At 44.1% G+C, this 27432-nt stretch overlaps 1 protein-coding gene across 8 annotated transcripts; it reads left to right on the plus strand.

Annotated features, from left to right (window-relative positions):
* The first annotated feature begins 192 nt into the window (after positions 1 to 192).
* On the plus strand, positions 193 to 26451 carry Strada (STE20-related kinase adaptor alpha). Of its 8 annotated transcripts, XM_013033315.1 has the most exons (13): positions 267 to 354; positions 4942 to 5021; positions 7636 to 7693; positions 11117 to 11145; positions 16422 to 16524; positions 17293 to 17414; positions 19828 to 19936; positions 20357 to 20480; positions 21023 to 21194; positions 21702 to 21806; positions 24981 to 25222; positions 25485 to 25527; positions 25666 to 26451. In XM_013033315.1, the coding sequence occupies exons 2-13, from the start codon at positions 4986 to 4988 to the stop codon at positions 25816 to 25818; spliced, it is 1296 nt and encodes a 431-aa protein (XP_012888769.1). In that variant the 5' UTR covers positions 267 to 354; positions 4942 to 4985; the 3' UTR covers positions 25819 to 26451. The 8 variants fall into 8 exon arrangements, with proteins under 8 accessions (XP_012888762.1, XP_012888764.1, XP_012888769.1 ...); XM_013033313.1 differs by lacking the exon at positions 11117 to 11145 and having other exon boundaries at positions 4942 to 4997; XM_013033308.1 differs by lacking the exons at positions 7636 to 7693; positions 11117 to 11145 and having other exon boundaries at positions 193 to 354.
* Positions 26452 to 27432: the final 981 nt, after the last annotated feature.

A 27432-nucleotide genomic window follows, 5' to 3' on the forward strand; every position in this document is an offset into this window, starting at 1 on the left:
CAGTGACAGGGAACCAACACCCATCAAAAGAAGGAATGCCCAAAGGTAGACGCAAAGCTGAGACCGGCAACAGTAGCAGAAAACCACGCTCCCCGCAGCAGCGTCCGAGGTCCAAGGCACTTGGAGGCCTGCTGAGATTCTGCGCCTGCGCGAGCCAAGATGACGTCTTATCCTTAGGACCGGACAGGAGGGCGGGGTCCGCTGGTGGGTGGGGCGGAGCGTGCAGGATCCCATCACTGCGCATGTCACGCTGCGTACGTCCCTCCCAGCAACCGGCCTGGCGGCGGCGCGGCCACAAAATTGAGGAGGCGGAGCCAAGACTGGGTCGGTACTGCTCGCTAACTCCAGCACCAGGTACCGGGTGTCGGGGCCGCCTGCTGCGCTGCGCGGATCTGTCCCTCCCGCCCCGTCGCCGTTTCCATCTCCTCAGGGGCGGGCCTTCGAGGCCATCTAGGCTCATCTTTGCCCTAGTCGGGCCCGCTTTAACTCGCGTCCTGGTTTCCCACGATGAGAGGTTGCAGCCGCCGAGGACAGGCTTGGGCCTGGCCGGGAGATACCGGAGTTCTCTTTCCTACGTCCCATTGGGGCTTCCAGATGGGGAGCCTGCGGGCCAAGGTGTCATCTTGTCCTGCTCCAGCAAAGTAGCAGCAGACCCTAGTGTCCATCTCATCCCTCTCGCCCACTGCCCTCACCCTCATGGGCTCTGCTCAACAGGCAGAGGGGCACCCCCCCCAAGAACCCAAGAGCAGGTGACCCCCTCAATTGCCCCAAACCTGAACATTCATGTACATGTCTCTGTGAACATATGTCTGAATTTCTCGAGGAGATAACAGGAGTAGTTTTGGCTTGGTTAGGTTTGATTTGGGGTTAGTTTTTTGTTGGTTGGTGGGTTAGTGCTTTGAAGGGAGAGGAGACAGACCTACCTTCTGTGCTCCAGTTCTTACAGAAATTCATTCATTCTTTTCACTATTAAAGATGTTAAGCCTGGGGTTGGGAAGGTGGCTCAGTGGTAGAGTGCTTGCGTTGCATGCATGAGGCCCTGGGTTTGATTCCTCAGCACCATATAAACAGAAGAAGCTGCAAGTGGCACTGTGGCTCTAGTGGTAGAGCGCTACCCTTGAGCTGAAGAGTTGAGGGACAGCGTCCAGGCCCAGAGTTCAAGTCCCATGACCGACAAAAAAAAAAATGTTAAACCTTAGCTTGTGTGTGTGTGTGTGTGTGTGTGTTTGTGTGTGTGTGTACACACGTGCGCATGAGTGCTGGTCCTGGTTGGACTCGTGGCCTGGGTGTTCTTTCTGAATTTCATTTTCATCAAGGCTAGCACTCTACTACCTGAGCTCCACTCCCAGCTATTTTAGTAGTTTTATTTGGAGAATCCCAGAAACTTTACTGCCCAGGCTGTCTTTGAACCGCGATCCTCAGATCTCAGCTTCCTGAGTAGCTAGGATTACAGGCGTAAGCTACCCGTGCCCCATTACCTTTATGCTTCCTAAATAGAAATTCCTTTTTATTTCTAGTTGGCTGAGAAGGGTGTTTTTCTCTGCCAGTCCTGGGGCTTGCACTAACAACCTAGACATTGTCCCTGAGTTGCTTTTGCTCAAGGCTAACATTCTACCACTTGAACCACAGCACCACTTCTGGCTTTTTCTGTTATGTGGTACTGAAGAATCAAACCCAGGGCTTCATGCATGCTAGGCAAGCACTCTGCCACTAAGTCACATTGCCAGTCTTTTTTTTTTTTTTGGGGGGGGGGTAGAGTGGAGAGGCAGTTGAGACAGGAAGATTATTTAGCCTAGGCTGACGTTGAATTTATGACCTTCTGCCTCAGTCTCCAAGTGTTGGGATTACAGAGAAATATGCCTGGTACTGGGATTGGATTTTGTCAGGTGCTTTTTCTCTATCTTTTGAGATGACCATATATTTTTTTCCTGTTTACTTAACAAAGATAAAATTAAATTGATTTTTTTTTCAATCCTGGGACTTGAATCTAAGGCCTCAAACTTGTTGGGGATGGGAGGTGTAACTTTACCACTTGACCTATGCCTCCAGCTCCCCTTGTTATTTTGAGACAGTGTTTCACTAACATCCTTTTTGCCTGATTGGCTTCAAACAGATCCTCCTATCTGCCTGTCATCTACCTGGCCATCCATTTACTTTTAACTTTTTGTTAGCTTTTCCTAACACTACTTGGTAAATCTCTTGGAACGTACTATTAAGCTTAGTTTACCACTAGCCTCTACAAATGCTAAAGCTAAGGATATTATAAATGACATATACAAAATATTTCTCCATTTTATTGTAGCCTACCTACTTATCCCCCCAGCCAATATATTTATTGCTTTTTTTTTCCAGTTGTGTGGCTTGAACTTGGCTTGGGCACTGTCCCTGAGCTCTTCAGGTCAAGGCAAACACTTTACCACTTGAGCCACAGTTCCACTTCCAGTTTTCTGGTAGTTAATTGGAGATAAGAGTTGCACAGAGTTTCCTGGATGGTCTGGCATTGAACCATGATCCTCAGATCTCAGTCTCCTTAATAGCTAGGATTACAGGTGTGAGCCAGTGAGGCAGGCTTGTTGCATTATTGATTTATAACTTTCTTCTTTTCTTTAGCTATCAAGTTCAGGAAACCACTTTCACTGCAGAATTTTCATGTTGTTCAGGGAAATTTGAGTCCGTGCTTCTGGGCCGTGGTCACTCATATTTGGCTCAGAATAAACCATTTTCTTTAAAGCATGGTTATTATTTCATATTAACAGTACCTTGGGAACTCAGCAAGAAACAAGTGAAGCAATTATTAACTCTAGGGGGAAAATAAAGTATGCAAGAAAGGCAGTGGGCTGAGGGCAACGGTAGTTATAGCATGTGGGAAGCCACCTGGGTTACATTTGATTTGAGAGGGGGGCATTGTCCTTCTCTACTTGCCTCAGCTATGAACCATATTTGCATAGTCACAGTAATGTAAAAATGAGTTATTGATTTAACAAGACATAGCAGAACAATGTGGGGAAGGGTAGGGAAGTGATGTGGGAGCGTTTAGTCTTCATTTACCATGGTAGATAAATGTCTAAGATTAATAAGTCATAACCATATATACATTATTCAAAAGTAATTTGTGTGTGTGTGTGCGCGCGTGCGTGTGTGCGTGTGCCGGTCTTGGGGCTTGAACTCAGGACCTGGGCACTGTCCCTAAACTTTTTTGCTCAAGAATAGGGCTCCAGCTGAGATCTGAGGATCGCGGTTCAAAGCCAGCCCGGGCAGGAGAGACCTTGAGACTCCTATCTCCAATAAACCACCAGAAAACCGGAAGTGGCGCTGTAGCTCAAGTGGTAGAGCGCTCTCCTTGAGCTGAAGGACAGCGCCCAGGCCCAGAGTTCAAGCCCCACGACCGACAAAAAAACAAAAACAAAACAAAAAAAAGAATAGGGCTCTACCACTTGAGCCACAAATCCACTTCTGGCTTTTTTGGTAGTTAATTGAAGATAAGAGTCTCACAGGCTTTCCTGCCTGAACTGGCTTCAAATCGGGATCCTGAGATCTCAGCTTCCTGAGTAGCCAGGATTATAGGTGTGAGCCACCAATGCCTGGCTAGCAAGTTTTTTGGTTTTTGTTTGTTTGTTTTAGAAACAATAAGTAGCTAGAAGAAATGAATCGCTTCTGGGAAGAACTCAGTCAGGCACTGGATCAGGAGAAATTTTAAAATTAATTTAAAGACAGCCATAAAACCAGGCATGGTACTTGGGAGGCTGAGGCCAGAGTACTGAAGGTTTGAGCTGGGCGCTGGTTGCTTACTCCAATAATCCTAGCTACTCTGGAGGCTGAGATCTGAGGATTGAGGTTTGAAGCCAGCCCAGGCAGAAAAGTCCCTGGGAGACTCTTATCTGTAGTTAAGTACTCAAAAACCAGAAGTTGAGCTGTGGCTCAAAGTGGTAAAGCCCTAGCCTTAAGCAAAAAGAGCTCAGGGACAGCGCTCAGACCCCGAGTTTAAGCCCTATGACTGACAAAAAATAAAATAAAGAAGGTTTGAAACCAGTCTGGGTTAGATAGCAAGATCCTGACTCAAAAACCAAAAGAAGCCAGGCACCAGTAGCTCACACCTGTAATCCTAGCTATTGAGGAGGCTGAGATCTGAGGATCCAGGTTCAAAGCCAGCCTGTGTAAGAAAGTTATCTCTATTTAACCACCAGAAAACTGGAAGTGGCGCTGTGGTTCAAGTGGTTCAGCCTTGAGCTGAAGAGCTGAGGGACAGCACCCAGGCCCAGACTTCAAGCCCCACAACTGACCTAAGAAAAAAAGGAGTATGAGGAAGACTAGGAGAAAAAGTAGAAGAAATAACAAACTTTTCTTTCCTTTTTTTCTGCCTCATCCTTGCTTTTTTTTTTTTTAATAGAATCTTGCTAGGTAGCCCAGGCTGGCCTTGAACTTGCAATTCTCCTACCTCAGCAGGGATTATAATAGGTGCTTGACACCAAGCCCAGCTCCAAACTGTTCATATAAAAATTTCAGAATTTCAGCATATATATTTGGTCTTAGCCAATGCATATATAAATCTCACTGAAAACCTGAGTACTGGTGGATCATGCTTATAATCCTAGTTACTCAGGAGATTGAGATCTGAAGATTACAGTTCAAAGCCAGCCAGGGCAGGAAAGTCTGTGAAACTCATCTCCAATTAACAACTAGAAAACTGGAAGTAGATCTGTGGCTCAAAGTGGTAGAGTGCTAGCCTTGAGCAAGAAGAGCTCAGAGACAGCACCCAGGCTCTGAGTTCAAGCCCCATGACCAACAAAAACAAAAGAAGTTTCGCCAAACAAATATTTAGAATCTACTCTTATAGGTCTACTGTGGTGCTTTGAATGGTGGATCCATAATTATTTTTTAATCAAGAGCTATTTCTATAAAAGGAGATTTGACTAACTTAACCTGTTTCTATTTTACTTTTAGGTTTAAGTTTTTCACATTGAAGTAGGTCTACACATTAGGAACTCATGTCTTTTCTTGTAAGTAAACCAGAGCGAATTAGGGTGAGTGTTTTCATTCTCCTGGCTTTACTATTTTCTTTTCTAAAAAGTAAACTGTTTGTGTAGATGTTGTAGGTATTTTTTTAATGTGATACTCAAAATCATGTAGAAGTAAGGTATGTAGGAAGTAAGACAGGTATTGTGGCCTCTACTCCTGAGAAAAAAGAGCTTGCAGGCAGAGACTGACTTGAGATCCAGAATATACAACAAGTTAATCTGACAGAAAGAAATGAGGACTTACTTTATAAATGAATGTTAGTCATACATTAAATGACTTGACCCTATTCAGTGTAGATTCATAGCTGCCAATGAGCTCTCTATTTCCTATTTTTGATGGGATTATATTTTTAAAATCTGTACCAAATTGCAATGCAAATCAAATGTAGTCATTAGTATTAATTGAAGAGTTTTAAAAATTAAACCTGAGGGCTGGGAATGTAGCTTAGTGGTAGAGTGCTTGCTTAGCAGGCATGAAGCCCTGGGTTTGATTCCTCCATACCACATAAGCAGAAAAAGCCGGAAGTGGCACTATGGCTCAAGTAGTAGAATGATAGGCTTGAGCAAAAGGAGCTCAAGAATCATGCCCAGGTCCTGAGTTCAAGCCCAAGAACTGGCAAAAAAAAAAAAAATTAAACCTGAAATTTTTTTTGTTCAAAACTTCATCTGTCAAAATGACTGTAAAAACAAATATTGGACTTAGAGGGGCTGGGAAGGTGGCTCAGAGCTCTTGCCTTGCATGCCTGAGGCCCTGGGTTCGATTCCTCAGCACCACATAAGCAAAAAGAAAAAAAAGCCGGAAGTGGCGCTGTGGCTCAAGCGGTAGAGCGCTAGCCCTGGGCTGAAGAGCTGAGGGACAGCTCTCAGGCCCAGAGTTCACGCCCCACGACCGGACCCAAAAAAAAACAAAACAAAACAAATATTGGACTTAGTATCTTAGCTCTCCTGGTTTCACAAAATAGTATATTTTTTATTATTAAGTATTAGTTCATAAACACAGTAATAATTATTAGTATTTTTTAATTTATTTATTTTGCTGGTACTAAGGTTTGAACTCAGGGCCTGCTTGGCTGGTGTTCTACCACTTGAGCTATACACCCAGCCTTATTTAAAAATTTTAACAGCATATAAGTACTATGACCGGCCACTGGTGGCTCACACCTGTAATCCTAGCCACTCTGGAGGCTGAGATCTAAGGATCGTACTTCAAAGCCAACCAGGCAGAAAAGTCCCTGTGAGACTCCTAGCACCAATTAACCACCCAAAAACCAGAAGTGGTATTGTTGCTCAAAGTTGTAGAGCACTAGCCTTAAGTGAAAGAGCCCAGGCCACAAGTATTTACTACCCATTTCTTCAAGTATTACAGCAGGAATTCTATTTTATGGGTATAGTGCATATTAAACTTTTATATTTTTAACTTATTTTTTAATTTATATATTAAAAAAAGTGGTAGAACCCTAGCCTTGAGCAAAAGAGTTCAGGGACAGCACCCAGGCCCTGAGTTCAAGCCCTACAACCGGCCAAAAAACAAAAAATGAAAATGAAAGAAGGGGTGACATTGACCAGGAAGCATCGTACTCATAACCTGACTTATAAAACTGTACCCCTTTGTACAATTACTTAATATAACTATTTAATAAGTTATAAGTTTAAAAAAAGAAAAATTAGCCAGGCACTGGTGGCTCATGCCTATAATCCTTGCTACTCAGGAGACTGAGATCTGAGGATCACGGTTTAAAGCCAGGCAGGAAAGTCCATGAGACTCTTATCTCTAATTAACAACTAGAAAACTGGAAGTGGCGCTGTGGCTCAGGTGGTAGAGCACTAGCCTTGAGCTGAAGAGCTCAGGAACAGCACCCAGGCCCAGAGTTCAAGCCCCACAACCACCACCAACAACAAATTATTATAGAAAGGACAATGATTCAGTAATTCCAATTGAGAATCCATAGCCAACATTTTTTAGAATGTTCCTTAATCTTCCTTTTTCTTATATGTATAAGAACAATTTATATTGTAAAGAGTAAACAAGTGTTAATTAAGATGAGAAAGTGAATCTCTTCTTAGCCTATACTCTGCTCAGCGGAAAGAATGCCTCTATGCCAAACTTTAACACTAGTCCTTAAGTGAAATACAATCCTGATTCCATTGCTTTTAAATATGAGCTACTTTCTTGTTTTAACCTAGCCTGATTCAGGTGAAACCAAACCACTGATAAGTATAATAGAAATATAATACTCATTTGAAATAGGCTGGTAAAGAGAACCAGAGGGTTGGTCGTTGTGAACTTGGTAGAAAATGTAAACAGTGATATTTTTAGAAATTCTTTATGGATAAAAGAATATTCTACTTCTGTGTTTTTACAGACTAATGGAAGCTTATGAAAAACTGCTGTTTAATTCCTATTTTTTTAATTCCAATAATATTTTTCAAATTGGCATTAATGATCCAAGGCATCTGTAGCAGATTCTTTGCAAAACTTTTCCTTAGGAATATATTGTAACTGAACTGCATGATTCTGTTTTTCTGTAGTCATAGTTTTGTCTTGTCTGCCTAAAGGTTTATAGCTAATTCATTATGGCTTGGAAGACATACTAATTCTCTTTGGGGTTTTCCTCTTTAGCGGTGGGTCTCGGAAAAGTTCATTGTTGAGGGCTTAAGAGATTTGGAACTATTTGGAGGTAAGTACAATATGGCACTCAGCCATCATTCAGGATAAATATCATTCTCCCTCTGTTGACTACATCAATTTATAAAAATTAGCAACTTAAAGATCAAGTGAAATTGCTCTTCTTCCTGTTAGAGTTGAATTCTTTTTAAATCCATTTGTTTCCCAACAATTGATGTACTAATCTAGCCTGTCTTGATCTGGCCTGTCTTGATTTTTAGAAAGCCAGTGCATTGCTTACTTACAGGCACATTCACTTCTAAGTATGTCCAGTTGAAATGCATATTGTTAAAGGGGGAAAGCTAAGTGTTGAAAAAAATGTCTGCCTTTGAAGATTGCTTTAAAAAATCTTAATAAGGGGCTGGGAAGTTGGCTCAGTGGTAGAGCGCTTGCCTTGCATGCCTGAGGCCCTGGGTTCGATTCCTCAGCACCACATAAGCAAAAAGAAAAAAAAAGCCAGAAGTGGCACTGTGGCTCAAGTGGTAGAGTGCTAGCCTTGAGCTGAAGAGCTGAGGGACAGCACTCAGGCCCAGAGTTCAAGCCCCACAACTGGACCAAAAAAAAAATCTTAATAGGCCAAAGATAAGGGTAGCAATATTATTATGAAAGTTCTGTTTTTGTTGATCTATCTTGTTAACTCATTTTTCCATGGCAAAAATTTGAAACTTAAGAGAGCTAAGGGGAAAAAAAATCTTATCAAGAAAAAACATACTAACTTCTTGTTAAATCTAAATGTCTACTTCAAAAGTAAAGTAGATTGCAACTGGGTTTGAAAGGACTACACATAACCAGGAACTGGTGGCCCATGCCTGTAATCCTATCTACTCAGGATGCTGAGATATAAGGATTGAGGTTTGAAACTAGCCCAGGCATGAAAGTCCAAGAAACTCTCACCTACAATGAACTGCCAGAAAACTGGAAGTGGCACTGTGGCTCAAAGTAGTAGAGCCCTAGCCTTGAACGAAAAAGCTCAAGGACATTGCCCAGGCACTGAGTTCAAACCCCAGGACCAATGACAACAACAACAACAACAAAAGGCTTAGACTTTTCCTTTTTGATAGTTTTCAGTGAGGCTTTTAGGGAATAATGATTTTTTTTCTTTTAAATTTGAACTCAGAGCCTTGTGCTTGCTAGGAAGGCCTTCTACACTTGATTCAGAACAAAGAAAATCCTTTCTATAAAAATTATATTAGGAGAGGAACAAAAAGGCATAATACCTAATACTTATCGAAATGAATGCCAAGAAATGGAAACAAAATTATAGTAGTCAGAGGCTGAGATCTGGGAATTGAGGTTTAAGGCCAGCCTTGAATCCAAAGACAAATCCAAAAGACTCTTAGTGCCAATCATCCAGTAAAAAAAAAAAAAAAGAAATGGAGTTGTGGCTCAAGTGGTAGAACACCAACCTTAAACAGAATAATTAAGCAAGAGTGGAAAGCCTTGAGTTCAAGGCCCCTCAGTATATATTCTATTCTTTGAGTCTGAATATCATGATACTATTAGGATTGGTTGACTGATCCATAGTATCCCCAAACAGGCTAAATAATTGAAGTATCAAACTTGTGATATCTACTGATTTATTTTCCCTAATGCATCTCTGAGAAATGTGGAGTAGTAGCATTTATGAACTTTGTGAAGACATTTTAGACAGATGGAAAATTAGGGGAAAAATGAGTTATTTTTATCTCAGAATGGTTAAACATTAGCTTTACATAAAGATGAACAACAAAAAAGCTGTTCAGCTTCTTAGTTTCCCCATTTTTCATAGATTAAGATAGCTTGAAAGTAAGTATTGGCACTAATAGTGCAAGGTCAACTTACAGTTAGTTCATTGCAAATATTTCAGTATATATGAATTGAATGAAGGATTTTGTATTTAGTATCTTGACTCTACAATCAAGATCCTATGATCTTGGCTATCTTTTGATAGGTCCTACTGTCTTATATTAGGAGGGTTAAAAAAGTGACTATGTATTGTTAAAATTTGATGAAGTCTGTATTACCAAATTTTATACAAACTGGAATTTTAGTTTCTATTCAGGAATAGTGAGTTAGATTTCCTTTAATCTGTTCACCTGACTTCTTGACTGTCTTAAGCAACCACTTCTGCTGTCATTTACCAAAATGCTAATGTCTAAAAGGGGGGAAACTCCTATTTTGATAAATTAAGGCTGATTTACTCTGCAGTTGATCTCCTTTAGCAATATAGCTGAGTACTGTAATACAGCCTATAAGAAAGAATTTTCCTTAGTGGTAGACTTACACCTTTGATTTCGTATAGGCATTTCTCAGATGTGTGTAATTGCTCCGAGTCCTTATAGTTTACAATTCTTGTTTCTTTTTTTTCAAGCAGGTAGTACAATTCTTGTTTTTTGCTTTTGCTGTGCTAGGAATGAAATTCAAGTCATGCTAGGCAAGGCTTCTACTCTTGAACCATCTCCCTAGCTTCCAATATATGGTTCTTACCACCTTTACAAAATGAGGAAAATCAAAAGCATATAAGAGATTTGTGTGATTCATGGACAGAAATTTGTTTTAATTGTTGTATGATATATTCATCTTCACTGTGAGTAGCTGAATACTAAAAACCCCTTGTTCGCTGGGCACTGGTGGCTCATGCCTGTAATCCTAGCTACTCAGGAGGCTGAGCTCTGAGGATCTCAGTTTAAAGCCAGTCCAGGCTGTGAGACTCTTATCTCCAGTAATCAAACCACCAGAAAACCAGAAGTGGTGTTGTGGCTCAGTCATAGAGGGCTATCCTTGAGCTGAAGAGCTGAGGGACAGCACCCAGGCCGACAAAAAATAAAAATAAATAAAAAAATAAAAACCCCTTGTTCATTTGCATTCAGAATAGGAAGTATCTGACTTTGAAAAAACAAATTTGGCAATGATCCCTTGTATATAAATATATATTTTTTGCCTTCAAGGCAAAACACTTCCTGGGAAATCACCCACCTTATTTGTGACTTTAAAATGAATTTTAGGAGTTTGGAATATAGCTCAATAGTGGATTGCTTGCCTAGTATGTATTTGATTCCCAACACAGAATCAGGAGTAGAAGGGGAAGGATGGAAGATGAATTTTTGTTCACAAAGTATAAGACTGAAACTGGCCTATTCAAAACCTCATTGTGTGTTGTGCAAATGTCAAGTAAATGTATGAGCAGATCTGCAGCAGTTACATCATACCCTGTAAAGAAGCCCTGTAGAACCGAAGCCTGGGCTTCCTGTTTAAAACCCCAGCTAGCTGCAGTGTTTTCACTGTAGGTCTCTGTGTGTGTCTGTGTTTCTGTGTAGCACTGTAGGCACTTACTGCTGTAACAACTCAAGTGGTTTCTATAAATACATGTAGTCTGAAGTGTAATAATTACTGTTCTGAATGTGGGTGTGTCTTCTGTTAAACAACAAAATGCCAACAATCCATCTCTCTACTTCAGAGCAGCCTCCGGGTGACACTCGGAGAAAAGTAAGTGACTATGTAGGCTCTAGCACTATGGTTGTTGCATGGAGATCACTTCTTGTGGAAGTTTGTATTTTTTGTTGGCATATCATTTTATGTTTATGCTTCTCTGCCACTGAGCTTTATTTGTAGTATAATTCTGTTACTTATGGGAGTTCAGGTTTCACCCTGGAAAGACTGATGGGTAGTTTTAAAAGCCAAAAAAAAAAAAAGTTTCTGGTACTTGTTAACCCTCTTCTGGAGATTAAGGTCTCTTTCTCTTCCCAGCTCTTCTAATTACCCATTGTACTTTCTCACCACAAAATAAGTTTCACCATTCTGAAATGTGATTACCTTTTAGTATCTGGGATTTCCAATATATCTCTCTTTAGTCTATTAATAATAAATTTCAGGCTGGGAATGTGGCTTAGTGGTAGAGTGCTTGCCTAGCATGAAGCCCTAGGTTTAATTCCTCAGTACCACATAAACAGAAAAAACTGGAAGTGGTGCTGTGGTTCAAGTGGTAGAGTGCTAGCCTTAAGCAAAAGAAGCTCAGGGACAGTGCCCAGGCCCTGAGTTCAAGTCCAGGACTGACAAAAAATAAATAAATTTCAGTCCACAGAGATAATATGTATCTCTATATATGTCATAAGGCAGGACTTCAAGCTATTTTAAAAACAAAATGAAAATTTAAAAACAGATGCTAAAGGTGTGGCTCAAGTGGTAAAGTGTGCACTTGGCAAGCTTGAGATACTGAGTTCAGTCTCCAGTCAAAAAAAAAAAAAAGTAGAGCCTTGGGGCGCCCCGCTTCCGGCTTCGGGTCAGGGTCTGGGCCGAGGCGCGGCTGGCATCATGTCTGGCCGCGAGGGTGGCAAGAAGAAGCCCCTGAAGCAGCCCAAGAAGCAGGCCAAGGAGATGGATGAGGAAGACAAGGCCTTCAAGCAGAAACAGATAGAGGAGAAGAAGAAACTCGAGGAGCTGAAAGCGAAGGCCGCGGGGAAGGGGCCCCTCGCCACAGGTGGAATTAAGAAATCTGGCAAAAAGTAAGCTGTTTGTTGTCCCTCAGATGATGGTGACCCTTGATTCCATTCTCATTCAACATCTGGATTTCCTGTAGTAACATTTCTGCCATCTAAAGGTAGAATGAAGTTTTGTCTAGGACTCTGAACTTTAAGAACAACCTTTAAAAAAAAAAATCCTACAGTGGCTCAGTCTCTAGTTTGTCAGCCATTGTGTCAGCCATTGCTATCTCAGCTGTAAATTTCAAGTAAACCCAGCCTAGGTTCCTGCCAGAGTCTGCTCTTTGTTCTACTCTTGCATTCTGTATCATCTTGAAAGTAAACCAACTCATTTAAAAGGCTGCCCTTCTTGTGTTGTATATCCAGTGGATTACCTTATCTGTGTCTAGTGGAAAATTTTATACTTTGAAGAGAAAAAAAAACACCTTTGCCAAGCTGGTCAAAAAAAAAAAAAAGTAGAAAACAAAGCTGGGTGTGGTGATTTATATACCTGTAATCCCAGCATGCAGGAGGTAGAGGAAGGATCATAACAAATTCAAGGCCAGCCTGGGCTATAATACATTGTCTCAAAACAGCAAATAAATAAAATGAAACAGCACTTGAGAGACTGAGGCAAAGTGATTATAAACTCAAGGCCAGCCTGGGCTACATAGCTGGATCTTGTCTCAAATACCCCTTACACGCCTCCAGGAAAGCACAAAAACAGAAGATTGACATTTTCCATTGTCAGAGGCTCTAAAACTTTCTGTTTCCTCTTCTTTCAGTTTATTTTACCTAAGTAAATAGCACCAGATACACCCAGTGTGCCAAGCTGTTTTGGAAAACATGAATCAGTGTCTTTTTTTTTTTTTTTTGGGTCCGGTCGTGGGGCCTGAACTCTGGGCCTAGGCACTGTCCCTCAGTTCTTCAGCTCAAGGCTAGCGCTCTACCACTTGAGCCAGAGGGCCACTTCCAGCTTTTTTCTTTTTTTTTTTGCTTATGTGGTGCTGAGGAATTGAACCCAGGGCCTCGAGCATGCAAGGCAAGCGCTTTACCACTGAGCCACCTTCCCAGCCCGAATCAGTGTCTTATAGAGAGGGAATAAGAAGATCTAAAGTAAGTAGCCCTTGCTCAGCCATGCTTTTCACAGGCAGCCCTGGGCAAGCAAAGGATGATGATGCTGGTGAGGAATTTTTCTTTGAATAACGACTTGACTGCTTATAACCTCTGCTGGTCAGGAGCATCTCTTTATCACATCAAATGTTTTCCATTCAAAGAGACCAAATACTTTCCCTATAGGATTGTGTAGATGTTTTGGTTTTTTTCCAGAGTAAAATGCCAATTGTATACAATTTTCATATAATCACACTTATTGATGTTGTACCAGAAACTATCCTGTGTGAAACCTGTGGAAAGTTAGTTGTGTTTATCCAGTAGCATTTCGTATATATTGTCTTCATATGCTTCATTGTATTTTGTTTTAAACTCTTTTTACAAAGTTATTATTTTTTATCATTTCTGGATGTTAATAGCTTGTGTATTTTTTCAAATGCTTCAGAATGAATAAAGTGGCTTTTCATGGCATGGGAAACTAACAAAAAGACTTTAATAGAATTAGTTTCTTTCCCTGAGAAATTTGACATTATACATGATAGTAATAACATTATGGGGGGGGGGTCCGGTTGTGGGGCCTGAACTCTGGGCCTGGGCGCTGTCCCTCAGCTCCTCAGTCAAGGCTAGCTCTCTACCACTTGAGCCACAGCACCACTTCCGGCTTTTTTGCTTATGGTGGTGCTGAGGAATCGAACCCAGGGCCTCATGCATGCAAGGCAAGCGCTCTATACCATTGAGCCACCTTCCCAGCCCCACTAATAACATTATGTTATGCTGTGTTTAAAGAAAATAGGCTAAGCCTGGCACTAGTGGCTCATGCCTGTAATCCTAGCTACTCAGGAGACTGAGATCTGAGGATGGCAGTTCAAAGTCAGCCTGGGCTGGGAAGTCCATGATTATCTCTAGATAATCACCAGAAAACTGGAAGTGGTGCTGTGGCTCAAAGTGGAATACCACTAGCTTTGAGCAAAGAGCCCAGGCACAGTGCCCAGGCCCTGAGTTAAGCCTCATAACTGACAAGAAAAAAAAAAAAAGAAAGAGAAAATGGACAAAACATTACATTCTTTCCATCTGAATTTAGACTTTCAAAGATTTGAAATAGGCTTGGTGGCTCACACCTATAATCCCAGCTACTCAGAAGGCTGAGATCTGAGGATTGTGGTTGGAAGCCAGCCCAGGCAAGAAAGTCCACAAGACTTTTTCCACCCCCATCCCCACTCTCCCCCTCGCCCCCCCCTCCCCCCCTGCTACCCAGTCGTGGGCCTGAACTCTGGGTCTGGGTGCTGTCCCTCAGCTCTTCAGCTCAAGGCTAGCTCTCTACCACTTGAGCCACAGTGCCACTTCTGGCTTTTTCTGCTTATGTGGGGCTGAGGAATTGAACCCAGGGCCTCATGCATGCAAGGCAAGCACTCTAACACTTAGCCACCTTCCCAGCCAGAGACTTTTTTTTATTTTTTGCCAGTCCTGGGGCTTGAACTCTGGGCCTGGGCACTGTCCCTGAGCTTCCTTTGTTTCCTTTGTTCTAGGCTAGCAATCTACCACTTGAGCCACTTTCAGCTTTTTCTGTTTATGTGACACTGAGGAATCGAACTCAGGGCTTCATGCATACTAGGAAAACACTCTACCACTAAGCCACATTCCCAGTTGCTCCACGATACTCTTTATCTCCAATTAACCAGCATAAAGCAAGCTGGAAGTGGAGGTGTGACTCAGGTGGCAGAGCTTTAGCCTTGATCAATAAAACCAAAGCAAGCTTGAGGCCTTGAGTTAAATCCCGGGTATTGAAACAGAAACAAGAAAATCTGAAACAAAATAATAAACTAATCTTCTGCTCCTGTGTCAGTGTCAAATCAGACCTCTTCCTTTCACAATAATGCCTTTGTTTCCTGGCCCATTTGTTTTCCTTCCTAAGTAAAAGTTGTCCCTCTGACCTCTAAATTAGCCATAGCAAGCACTAAACTAGTCCATAGTCCATCCTGTTCCACATTGTCTAGGAGTCCATTTTCCCAATTATCCAAAGAATTTTATTTTCTAAATAATTTTTCTTTTCCTCGCCCCCTTTCTGTTGCTCCCCCTTCTGTCTCTGTCTTTCTCTTTCTCTCTCTGATAGTACTGGGATTTAAAATCAGGGCTTCCCACTTGGTAGGTAAGTATTCTACTGCTTAGCCATGCCTCCAGCCCTTCTTTTGGTCAGCCATGGGGCTTAGACTCAAGGCACAGGTGCTGTCCCTGAGCTGTTTTGCTCAAGGTTAGTACTCTAGCACTTTGAACTTTAACACCACTTCTGATTTTCTGTGGTTAATTGGAGATGAGAGTCTTACAGACTTTCCTGCCCCTGCTGGCTGTGTACTACAATCCCAAGATCTCAGCCTCCTGAGTAGCGAGGCTTACAGACGTGAGCCACCAGTACCCATCTTCTCCAGCCCCTTTTTATACAAGGTGTTGTTGGTAGTGGTAGTAGTAGTAGTAGTAGTAGAAGTAGTAGTAGTAGTAGTAGTAGTAGTAGTATTTGTAGGTCATGGACTTGAACTCAGGGCCTGGGCTATGTCCTTGAGCTTTTTTTGCTCAAGGCTAGCAGTCTACCAGTCTGAGCCACAGCACCACTTCTGGTTTTCTGGTGGTTTATTGGAGTCTCACAGACTTTCCTGCTGGGACTGGCTTTGAACCGTGATCCTCAGATCTCAGCCTTCTGAGTAGCTAGAATTACAGACATGAGCCACCAGCACCTGGCTTGTGAGACTCTTTTCTCCAATTAACCACCAGGAAACTGGAAGTTGTAGTTCAAAGTGGCAGAGTACTAGCCTTGAGCAAAAAGAGCCCAAGGACATCACCCCAGGCACTGAGTTCAAGCCCCATGATCGAGGGAAAAAACATTTCATAGGTTTTAACTGTCAAGTCTATTGTTAGAAAGGACAAGCAGATTGGCAGTAGTCTAGAATAGGCCGTTGTCATTCCCCCACAATTTGTAGGTTTCATCAATACTTCCTCGCTCTGATGTGAGTGCTGGTTCCCACATTGAACCTGTGGTGTTTTATTTCTCCATGAAGAGAGCAGGTCTTGTTTCTTTGCTACAAAGCAAGGATGTATAGATTTGTCCTGATGACATCTCTTCATGGGTCTAAATTACCACCTCCACCCCACTCCTATCTCACCCCAAGGTTTCTTGGTTAACCTATTTTTCTTTTTCTTTAGACCAATGAGGCAAGCTCAGAGTCGATAGCATCCTTCTCCAAACAAGAGATCATGAGTAGCTTTCTGCCAGAGGGAGATTGTTATGAGCTTCTCACCATTATAGGTAATGTTCAGGAACCCCTTTGCTTTCCTGTTCCAGGGGACTGCGGTAGCTTTCTCAGCTAGTTAGTAGGATCCACGGTGACAAAACTGGCTCTCTGGGTCTTCTTTGGGCTGGCTTTGAACTGTAATCCTCAGTAGCTAGGATTACAGACATAAAGCCACTGGCACCTAGCTGGGAGAATTTTTTTTTCTGATTTTCCCTTTGGGGCTGGCACATATGGTTCCCTGGGCATAGTCAGTTAGAATAGTTGGCTGAGAAGAAACCTATTGAAAAAAGTAAGGATGTGTCAAAAGGAAGAGTAGTAAAAATGTAACTATAATTTTTGGTTGCAGTCAAGTCCCTTTTCCTTTAAAGGAGACATGGTTTGTGGAGAGATACAACCAACCAGCAAAAGCATCAGATTCAGAGTTGAATCCCTGTCTTGGAGGATGGGGGGGGACAAAGGGGGGAGGAAAGGGAAGGGAAGGGAGGCAATAAAAACCTTTGTAGCTAGCCGGGTACCAGTGGATCACACCTGTAATCCTAGCTACTCAGAAAGCTGAGATCTGAGGATCGTGGTTCAAAGCCATCCTGGGCACGAAAGTCCATGAGATTCTTATCTCCAATAAACCACCAGAAAACTGGAAGTGGCACTGTGGCTTAAGTGGTAGAGCAATTGCTTTGAGCTGATGAGTGCAGGGACAGTGCCCAGGCCCAGAGTTCAAGCCCCACAACCGACACACACACACACAAACAAACACCTTTGTAGCTGTTGTTCTTTTCTTTTAGGCAAAGGATTCGAGGACCTGATGACAGTGAATTTAGCAAGGTACAAACCAACGGGAGAGTATGTGACAGTACGAAGGATTAACCTAGAGGCTTGTTCCAATGAAATGGTGACATTTTTGCAGGTAATAAAACATGACTGTAACACTTAGAGGGTGAGCTGTGGCTTCATAATAATCGCAAAGCATCTCTCACTTTAGTCTTGTGAACATTCCTGGCAGGAAACAAAAATGGTTTAGACATCTATCATGGAAGCTTTCAATAGGAGGCCCTTAGGCATTTCACACTGAGGAGTGAGCCGTAATGCTGTACAGCACAGCTTATACTCCATTCTTCTTCATTTATTCACTTAGTAGTATTCACTTGGTCACATGTAGCAGCAGAGGCAGAAATGAGACCCAGGCAGCCTTGTTTGAGATGTTGGGCTACCTGCTCTGCCACTGGCTTTTAGTATCCTGTTTGTCTGAGGTTGGTTTCTGTTCAGTGAGCAGAAAGCTGGTCTTTTGTTAAACTGAAAGAGCTTGAAGGTCTAGGAATCTACCAGAGGCCAGACTCCCTGTGGCTGATGCTACTTGGACTAGAACTCAGCTCTGTATGTGTTGGGTACGGTGGCTTGTGGTCCCTGTCCCTTCTTCATCTACAGTGTTTTCCTGAATGGATGCTTATCTAATGGTGCTGTAGTTCCAATTCATCTGTTTGGACTAGTGTGGATTATTTTATTTTAATTCTTAAACCAATTTTTTTTTTGGGTCCGGTCGTGGGGCCTGAACTCTGGGCCTGGGTGCTGTCCCTCAGCTCTTCAGCTCAAGGCTAGCGCTCTACCACTTGAGCCACAGCACCACTTCCGGCTTTTTTCTTTTTGCTTATGTGGTGCTGAGGAATCGAACCCAGGGCTTCAGGCATGCAAGGCAAGCGCTCTACCACTGAACAGCCTTCCCAGCCTCCAATTCCTAAACCAATTATTGAGCCAACTACTGTTGTTGGTTTTTCACTGGGACTGGGATTTGAACTCAGTACTTCGTTGTTGCTAGGAAAGTGCTCTACTACTTGAATTACATCTCCAGGCCTAATTTAGAGTAGTTTGGTAGGACAGAAGATGAAGCAGAAGATCAATCCCAGCTTAATTATTTGAGGAAAAAAAGCACATCCAAGTTTGTTCTGGATCAGGTTAGACGCTATGATTTTCTGAATTTTATTATCTGAAGCATGGACAGAAGCTACAGCCCACTGGCTTTAGCTGTATCCCAGAGCCCAGGATCTTGGAATTCCTGGGTTCTTTTATCTTTTTTATATATATATATTTTTTTCTAGGGCTGCTTCTGAGAAAGGAATCAATCTCTCAATTTGAGGCTGCTGGAAAAATGCGTAATAATATTTAGTAGTTATTGTTTTTTTTCTTGTTTTTTTTTGGGGGGGGTCTGGTCTTGGGGCCTGAACTCTGAGCCTGGGCGCTGTCCCTCAGCTCAAGGCTAGCGCTCTACCACTTGAGCCACAGCACCACTTCCGACTTTTTTCTTTTTGCTTATGTGGTGCTGAGGAATCAAACCCAGGGCTGCATGCATGCAAGGCAAATGCATGCAAGGCAAGTGCTCTACCACTGAGACACCTTCCCAGCCCCAAGTTATTGAGGTTTTTAAACAATATTTTCTTCTATTTTTTTATATCATAGAAAAATAGTCTTTTTTTAATCCTTTAGCATCACTTAGTTTTACAAAGTGATGCCATTTTGACATGTCCATATATGTATATTCTATGTGCCTGATGAGACTCACTCCTTCTGTTACTCTCCCTCATCCACTGCCACCCTTTCTAAGTTATTACCCCCTTTTGGTTTGTTTTTGAGACAGTGTCACTATGTAACCCAGGTTGGCCTTGAACTTTTGATGTTCCTACCTTAGACTCCAGAGTGGGATTCTTTTCTTTTCTTTTCTTTTGAGGGGGGTCTGGTCGTGGGGCCTGAACTCTGGGCCTGGGAGCTGTCCCTCAGGCTCTTCAGCTCAAGGCTAGCACTCTACCACTTGAACCATAGCGCCACTCCCGGCTTTTTTTTTTCTGCTTATGTGCTGAGGAATCGAACCCAGGGCCTCCTGCATGCAAGGCAAGCACTGTACCACTGAGCCACCTTCCCAGCCCTTGGATTATTTTCTTACCTCAAAGAGTCATCCTGTACCTTGGCCTTTGAAGTTGAGCTAACCCTATAGCTTCCTGGGGCTAGTCAGCAGTTTGTTTTCCTCATCTCTGAGGTGGCAGCAGGGACCCTCCACTGTGTTGAGCAGCAGTTTGTGTCTGGAGAGGGATTGTTCTTTGAGGCTTTTGAGATTGGATGGCAAGGTCACCAGTGGCCAAGTGGACAAAGCAGGCTGGCTCCCCTAAAGGGAAACAGCCTAGTTTCTTCTTTGTTGGCTGCACCTCCTTAGACTGCTCTCAGGACTCAGAAGAACATCCAGAAAGAATTGAGTTCCCATCTTCATGTCTTCATGGTGAATGTCATTCTTCAGTGCCCCTTGATTCTGACTTCAGCTTTACCATTGCTTTCAGGGGGAGCTTCATGTCTGTAAACTCTTCAACCATCCCAATATTGTGCCATATCGAGCCACCTTTATCGCAGACAATGAGCTGTGGGTCATCACGTCATTCATGGCATATGGTGAGTGGGAAGATGTTCCTGGTAGAGGGTTTCTCACAGCCCCGTTAGCAGATTGCTTATGTACTGTTTTCTTTTTGTGTGTGTGTGTGTGTGTGTGTGTGTGTGTGTGTGTGTGTGCGCGCGTGCACGCACATTTGCACGTGTGTGTGCATGCCAATACTGGAGCTTGCACTCAGAGCCTGGCCACTGTCCCTGAGCCTTTTCACTCAAGACTGGCACTCTACCACTTGAGCCACAGCTCCAGCTTTTTAGTAGTTAATTGGAGAGAAGAGTCTTACAGATTTTGCTGCTCAAGCTGGTTTCAAAATGTGATCCTCAGATCTCAGTCTCCTGAGTAGCTAGGATTAGTAATACAGAAGTGAGCCACCAGTGCCTGGCATTATGTGGGTTTTTCTTCCTTTTATGCTTCCTTTCCTTCAGGTTCTGCAAAGGATCTCATCGGCACACACTTCATGGATGGCATGAATGAACTGGCCATTGCTTACATCCTGCAGGGGGTGCTAAAGGCCTTGGATTATATCCACCACATGGGCTTTGTGCACAGGTACATTCTTAAGTGACTTCACCTTTTATTAGTGAGCTCTCCAGTTAATAGTTGAAGGTTGATTGGAATTATTGAAGCTAGAGTTTAAAATCTAGATCTGCCCAGATTCCAGTAGCTCACACTTAGAATCCTAACTACGCTACTCATTTGGCTGAAACCTGGAGGATCACGGTTCAAAGCAAGTCTGGGCCGAAAAGTTGGTAAGATTCTATCTCCAAAATAACCAGCAAAAATGAGGGCTGGAGGCATGGCACAAGTAGAAGAACACCAGCCAAGCAAGCCAACCCAATGAGAGGCCCTGAGTTGAAACCTCAGTACCACCAAAAAAAAAGAGTAAGATCTGGATTTTGACCTTGCCATCGCCTATCAGTGCTGAAGCCATGGGCATCCTCTTTATTGAGTATTTGGTCCTGAGTATTGTATGATTTGCTGTAAATAAAATGCATATGTTCATGTATTATACACCCTGGATAGTTTGGATCTGAAGGTATCGAGTGTGAGGGGCTCTTGCCGCCTATGACACCCTTCTGGGCTCCCCACAGGAGTGTCAAAGCCAGCCACATTCTGATCTCCGTGGATGGGAAGGTCTACCTTTCTGGCTTACGCAGCAACCTCAGCATGATCAGCCATGGGCAGCGGCAGCGTGTGGTCCATGATTTCCCCAAGTATAGTATTAAGGTTCTGCCATGGCTCAGCCCTGAAGTGCTCCAGCAGGTATGTTCCCCAGGGCCTAGGCACCCCCACCTCCCACTGGTACATTTGAGTAGATGAGAGGATCATTCAAGGAGGGGTTCCTGTTGGGCAGGGGTACCTGGACACTCACTCAACATGGCCATTACCCACCCACTAGGGATAGATGTGGTTTTTAACCTGCTGGGTTCTAAAACAGTGCTGGACACTATTTCAAGTCCCTTCAAGGATTCTTTTCCCCGCTATGAGTAGTGAACGTTATAGAAATGCTGGGTGCTGTCTAAATCCCCATGTTGAACAAGAGCACCAGCTCCAAACACACCTTCCTATTTATTAAATAGTGATTCTAAACATTGGTTCCTTGTCAAATCGCCGTTGATCTTCAGCAGAACGGTAAGGGGACTTGTCCGAGCTAGTCATGACCATGGGACAGGCATCCTTCTCCTCCTCTGTTTTGTTCCGCCCTTCTTTTCTAAACAAAGACCAAGGCTACAAATGGAGTCATCCTTAGCTTGTTTTCTCCTGACTTAGAACCTTCAGGGTTACGATGCCAAGTCTGACATCTACAGTGTGGGGATCACAGCCTGTGAACTAGCCAATGGCCACGTCCCCTTCAAGGACATGCCTGCCACCCAGGTAAGCCTGCAGCCCAGTGTTTTCCTTCGCACCTGCTTGCCTTCCACAAATATTTGCTGTTACTGCTGCACTCAGAGACACTGGCTGTAAGATTAAAAAGTTTTAGCAAAGGATTTTAGTATAAAGGTTTAAGGTAGGGAGAAATGGAAAAAAGAAACATTTTCTGCTCCCCCCACATAGAAAATGGGAGTTAAAGGCTCCCAAAGGCAGCTTTTTCTTCAAGAGCTGACCCTCCTTCAGGCCAGTGGAGGGATATTTGTGTAATTCTTCTCTGTGTGATAAATGCTATGGCCACAGATCAGTGCAGGAAGTGGTGGCAGGGTGGTGGGAACAACAGTGTGGATGGAGGCCCACTGTAAAACTTGCAAATCAGGTAAACATATTTGTACATTTATCAGATATTTCCTGCCTACTCACCTAGGTAAGAACACCTAGAAAGTCAGTTTTCAGATCAGAGTTTTGTGCTGTTGTATACTGGCCTGCACCTTTGGAACCATTCTTTTTTTTTTTTCCTGGTACCAAAGTTTGAACTCCTGAGTGCTACCTCTTAACTTTTTGTTCAAGGCTGACTCTCTGCCACTGGAGCCACAGCTCCACTTCTGGCTTTTTTGCTGGTTAATTAGAAGAGTCCTGAGGACTTTCCTACCCAGGCTGGCTTTGAACCTCAATCCTCAGATCTCAGCTTCCTGACTAGCTAGGATTATAGACATTAGCCACAGACACCTTGCTCCAGAAGCAGACATGAGCCACCAGAGCCCAGGGCTGGAGCTTCTGTTATGCAAATTCAGCTTCTATTTCCGTCCCTGCACACACCTGCCCTTTGGCATCCCTCTGCCATCTCTCTGTCCTGGAGTAGCACAGTCTTTGCTTGGGTGGACAGATCCAGACAAAAGGCATATTCAGGCCCCATTACATTCAGGAAGTGGAATTGGGAATCATCTGGCAAAATGATGCCTCCACTGGGGTTCCAGATGTTAGGAATTTGGTCTAGAACTGGGAGAAGGCAGGTAGAGGCTCTGAATAAGCCTCTCCTTCCTGGACACAGACTGCTTGCCCTGTGTAAAGGGGGAAGCTAGGGAATGGGCAAAGGAGACATCTAGAAGAAGGGCCCAGGAAGGTTTTAGGGAAGGGCAAAAATTGCCCTATTGGTTTTTTTTTTGTTTGTTTGGGTTTTTTGGGGGGGTCCAGTCGTGGGGCCTGAACTGTGGGCCTGGGTATTGTCCCTCAGCTCTTCAGCTCAAGGCTAGCACTCTACCACTTGAGCCACAGCACCACTTCCAGTTTTTTTCTTTTTGCTTCTCTGGTGCTGGGGAATGGAACCTAGGGCCTCATGCAAGTGCTCTACCACTTAGCCACCTTCCCAGCCCATGGCCTATTGTTAAGGGCAAATAGTTCACAATGTGAAAAGCAGAAACAGAAGCTAACTCTAAGACCCAGGGCTAAGAAAGAATAGCATCTACCTAGCATAGTGGTTCAAGCCTGTAATCCTCACTACTTGGGAGATGGAGATCAGGGGATTAAAGTTTGAGGCCAGTCCAGGCTAAAAAGAAGTTCACAAGACTGCAACTCAGCCAATTACTATACCTGTCATCCCCAATGATTCAGGGAAGCATAAATAGGAGGATCATGGTCCAAGCTAATCTGAGCATAAAGCAAGACCCTACCTCAAAACTAACCAGAGGGCATCTGGCTCCTGTCCCCAAGCATTTGGCTAATTGCTGGAGGAGCCATCAAATCAGATGTATGCTCTTTTCAGGGTCACTGTAGTAGATGTATTGGATCTGGTAGAATAGTTAAGAGGATGTAGAAATGAGGAAATGTATCAGGAAATCTAAAAAAAGAAATTCAGCTAATGAAGAATGCTTAGGAGACAGCTAAAAGGCTATTTATTGTGAACAAGAAATTCAGATCCAGAAGTAGCACTGTTTGTCAAAAGTCTGCAGTGCTGGAAACAAAATGTTCCCACCATGCCGCCCAACATGGCAGCCACTGGCCACCTGTGATTGAGTGTTTAAAACGTGGCCAGTGAAATCTGTACTGGTGGGTCCCTCATACCATCATCTTAGCTGCTCAGGAGATGGAGATCAAGGGGATCATTGTTTGAAGCAGCACAGGAAAATGTTTGCGAGACTCCATCTCAACTAGCAGTTGGTTGGTATGTACCTGACATTCCAGCTAGCAGGAAGTATCAATAGGAGGATCGTGGCCCAGGTGAGCCCAGGAAAAATGTGAAATCTTATTCAAAAATACCTAGAGCAGGGCTGGGAAGGTGGCTTAGTGGTAGAGTGCTTGCCTCACATGCATGAGGCCCTGGGTTCAATTCCTCAGCACCACATAAACAGAAAAATCCAGAAGTGGCACTGTGGCTCAAGTGGTAGAGCACTAGCCTTGAGCTGAAGAGCTGAGGGACAGCACCCAGGCCCAGAGTTCAGGCCCCATGACCGACAACAACAATAAAAATACCTAGAACAAAAAGAACTGGAGATGTGGTTTGAGTAACAGAGTGCCTATCTAGCCAGTGCAAAGCTCCAGGTTCAAAACCCAGTACCCCCCAAAATTAAAAAAAAAATAGAGCCAGTGAGATTGAGGAACTGAATTTTAAGTGCTACACGGTTTAAATAAAGTCACACACACTAGCAAGCCCTAGGGAGATTTCCAGATTTCTGGCTTAGACAACTCTTTAGGTTCATAAGGACAGCAATTCCAGGAGCAGGGGGGCTGGTCTCCCATGTACTGAGTTTGAGAGCATTGGAAACAGTCATGGTTTGCTACTGGACAGACTGTGACTGGGTGGCTGGATACACTGACAAGCCAGGATGTGACACTGTATGTGTACATTGTAGACCCCAGAGTAGCACCTGGGCCTGGCAAATTGGGACTGGGCTTAAAAGATGGTGACTTGGCTGCTGCCTCCATCCTAAGGGGAGGGCTGTAGAGTTCAAAGCCTAGTAAAGGGGGAGAGGAAACAGCCCTTCCTTCCAGCCATGGAGAAGGGGTGCATCTTAACCTCCCTCTTCTCCCTCCCCCAAACTCCCAAGCCAGTAGCCAGCATCCCTTTGGAAAAGTTACTTTGATTTCCCTTCCACTTTGGCTCCTGAAAGATGTATTTGTTGAGGAGGAAGAATGTGTCTGGGAGGAAACTCCTCCAGCTCAGGCCTGGCTCTGCCCCTGCAGATGCTTTTGGAGAAACTGAATGGCACAGTGCCCTGCTTGTTGGACACCAGCACCATCCCTGCTGAGGAGCTGACCATGAGCCCCTCGCGCTCAGGGACCAACCCTGGCCTGGGGGAGAGCCTGGCATCTAGCACCTCCCGGCCCTCCAATGGCAACTCACCTTTCCACCCCTACCACCGGACCTTCTCCCCTCACTTCCACCACTTTGTGGAGCAGTGCCTTCAGCGAAATCCTGACTCGAGGTATCTACTGACCTGCAGCCAGGCTTTGGCGGTATGGGGGGAGAAGTGAGGAGTCTGGAGTTGGGCCAGGATTTGAGAGGATGAGTACCGCTAAGTACCTGGGAGGCGGAGGCATAGCAAGAGAAATCAGCTTCTTGTCTTGTGGCTCTGGCTGTGGAATTTTGGTGAGCTGGGGGAAGGACTGGAGGGAGGGTGCAGCATGAGCTGCATGTGTGGAAAGCCAGGCACAGGCATTATGTGAGTCTCTCCCCTTCCTTTCCAGGCCCAGTGCCAGTGCCCTCCTGAGCCACTCCTTCTTCAAGCAGGTATAGTCAGGCAACCGTGGTTCTAGCTGTGGGGTTCCTCCTGTTGCACTGGAGGAAGCCTCAGGCTGTGCATCCTGCCCCATGGTGTCCTGGGACCTGAGCCTCAGGCTATAGCTCCTAACTGCTTCTCTTCCCCAGATCAAGCGGCGTGCCTCCGAGGCTTTGCCTGAGTTACTTCGTCCTGTCACCCCCATCACCAATTTTGAAGGCAGCCAGTCTCAGGATCAGAATGAAATCTTTGGCCTGGTGACCAGCCTGGAAGAGCTGGATGTGGACGACTGGGAATTCTGAGCGTTTGTAGACTGTGCTCTAGGCCCCGGGGCCCTTCCTGAGGGCTGGATGCAGACTGGGTAGAAAGGAATTCTGCCAGTCACAGCAGAGTACTGGCTGGTTGGAGGGACATTCCAGAAGAAACCGTTGGCAGAAAGCTTCAAGCTCAGTGGACCTCAGAAGGAAGAGATGCTGCTCATACCCCGAGGCTGAAGTCCAAGCCCTGGGTTTGACTCGTGGACCAAGGGAACCGTCACCTCTTCTCTTCACCTCCTCTTCCCACCGCTTGTTCTGCTGCCGTTCTTTTCCTTTCTCCCAAGTTCTATAGGCCAGCAAAGAGGCAAGTTACAAGGAGCCTGCCTCCTTGACCCTCAGGTCTCAATGATTATTGAAGGGCAGGGTAATGCTGTCATCTTAAACACCAGGTTAAAAGCTGGGGCAGATCTCCCTTGCCCTCTTATCTTTTGGACACTTGACACCTGAACCCTTCCTGCAGCTCATCTGTTAAGCTTACTCCTTTCCCCAGCATCCATCTTAACCCTCCTGCCAGCTGCCTTGGGGCCTCTTCCAAGGGCCCTATTGTCATGTCTTTCCTGAGGGCCTAAGTACCTGTGCTGTATTACTCTTGTTTTAACAAATTAAAATTTTCAGAGACTCTGGTGGGAAATGTAGTGTGTGTCAGCATGCTTCCTTATGTTTGTGCTTCTAAGAATGACCAGACAGGCTCAGACTACCCTGGGTTCTGCTACTAGAATTTTTTTCTTCCCAGTCATGGAGCTTGAACTCAGGGCCTGGGCTCTGTCCCTGAACTTCTTTTGCTCATGGCTAGTACTCTGCCACTTGAGCAACTGCACCATTACAGGCTGTTTCATGTTTATGTGGTACTGAGGAATCAAACCCAGGGCTTCATGTATGCTATGCAAGTACACTACCACTAAGCTACATATCCAGCCCACCAAAATGTTTTGTTTTTGTTTTCTTTTGTCAGTCCTGGAGCTTGAACTCTGGGCCTGGATCTGTCCTTGAGCTCTTCAGCTCAAGGCTAGTGCTCTACCACTTGAGCCACAGTGCCACTTCTGGTTTTCTGGTGGTTTATTGGAGATAAGTCTCATGGACTTTCCTGCCTGGGCTGGCTTTGAACTGTGATCCTCAGATTTCAGTCTCCTGAGTAGCTAGGATTACAGGTGTGAACCACCTGAGCGCCCGGCTCAGAATGTTTTTTGAGATTAGGTTTCTCTGTGTAGTATAGCCTGTCTTCATATTCATTGCTCCTTGCCTCAACCTTCAAGGGCTAGAATTATAGGCATGAACCACTATGCCTGGCTTCAGACATTTTTTGCAAAACCCATAATAGTCACTTAATTATCTAAAATTTAAAGACTGTTGTATTAAATTTTTCCTGATGTCATCAAATCACTTGAAGCTGGAATGGGCTAGATGCAGGACACCAGCCACTGCACAAACAGGACCACTTTTGGGGTCATTAGGGCTTCTGTCTTCAGCAGGAAAGGACAGAGGAATTTATCTTATGAAAGGACTTGCTGAATGTCCTCACATTTGGTACCATCTTTCAAACCTGTCATCCTGGTGGTAGCCAGTGAGGTAGGAACAAAAGACCCATCTTTTTTTTTTTTT

The sequence above is a fragment of the Dipodomys ordii genome, unplaced genomic scaffold (assembly GCF_000151885.1).
Source record: "Dipodomys ordii isolate 6190 unplaced genomic scaffold, Dord_2.0 Scaffold165, whole genome shotgun sequence".
NCBI classification, from domain to species: Eukaryota; Metazoa; Chordata; class Mammalia; order Rodentia; family Heteromyidae; genus Dipodomys; species Dipodomys ordii.

What these genes read in the sequence shown, in the direction of transcription:
- Strada (XM_013033315.1), top strand. Translation starts at nt 4,986, where the DNA reads ATGTCTTTTCTTGTAAGTAAACCAGAGCGAATTAGG. An exon ending in GTAAACCAGAGCGAATTAGG is followed by an intron (nt 5,022 to 7,635) that starts GTGAGTGTTTTC and finishes TTTCCTCTTTAG; the next exon opens with CGGTGGGTCTCGGAAAAGTT. An exon ending in CACGTCATTCATGGCATATG is followed by an intron (nt 19,937 to 20,356) that starts GTGAGTGGGAAG and finishes CCTTTCCTTCAG; the next exon opens with GTTCTGCAAAGGATCTCATC.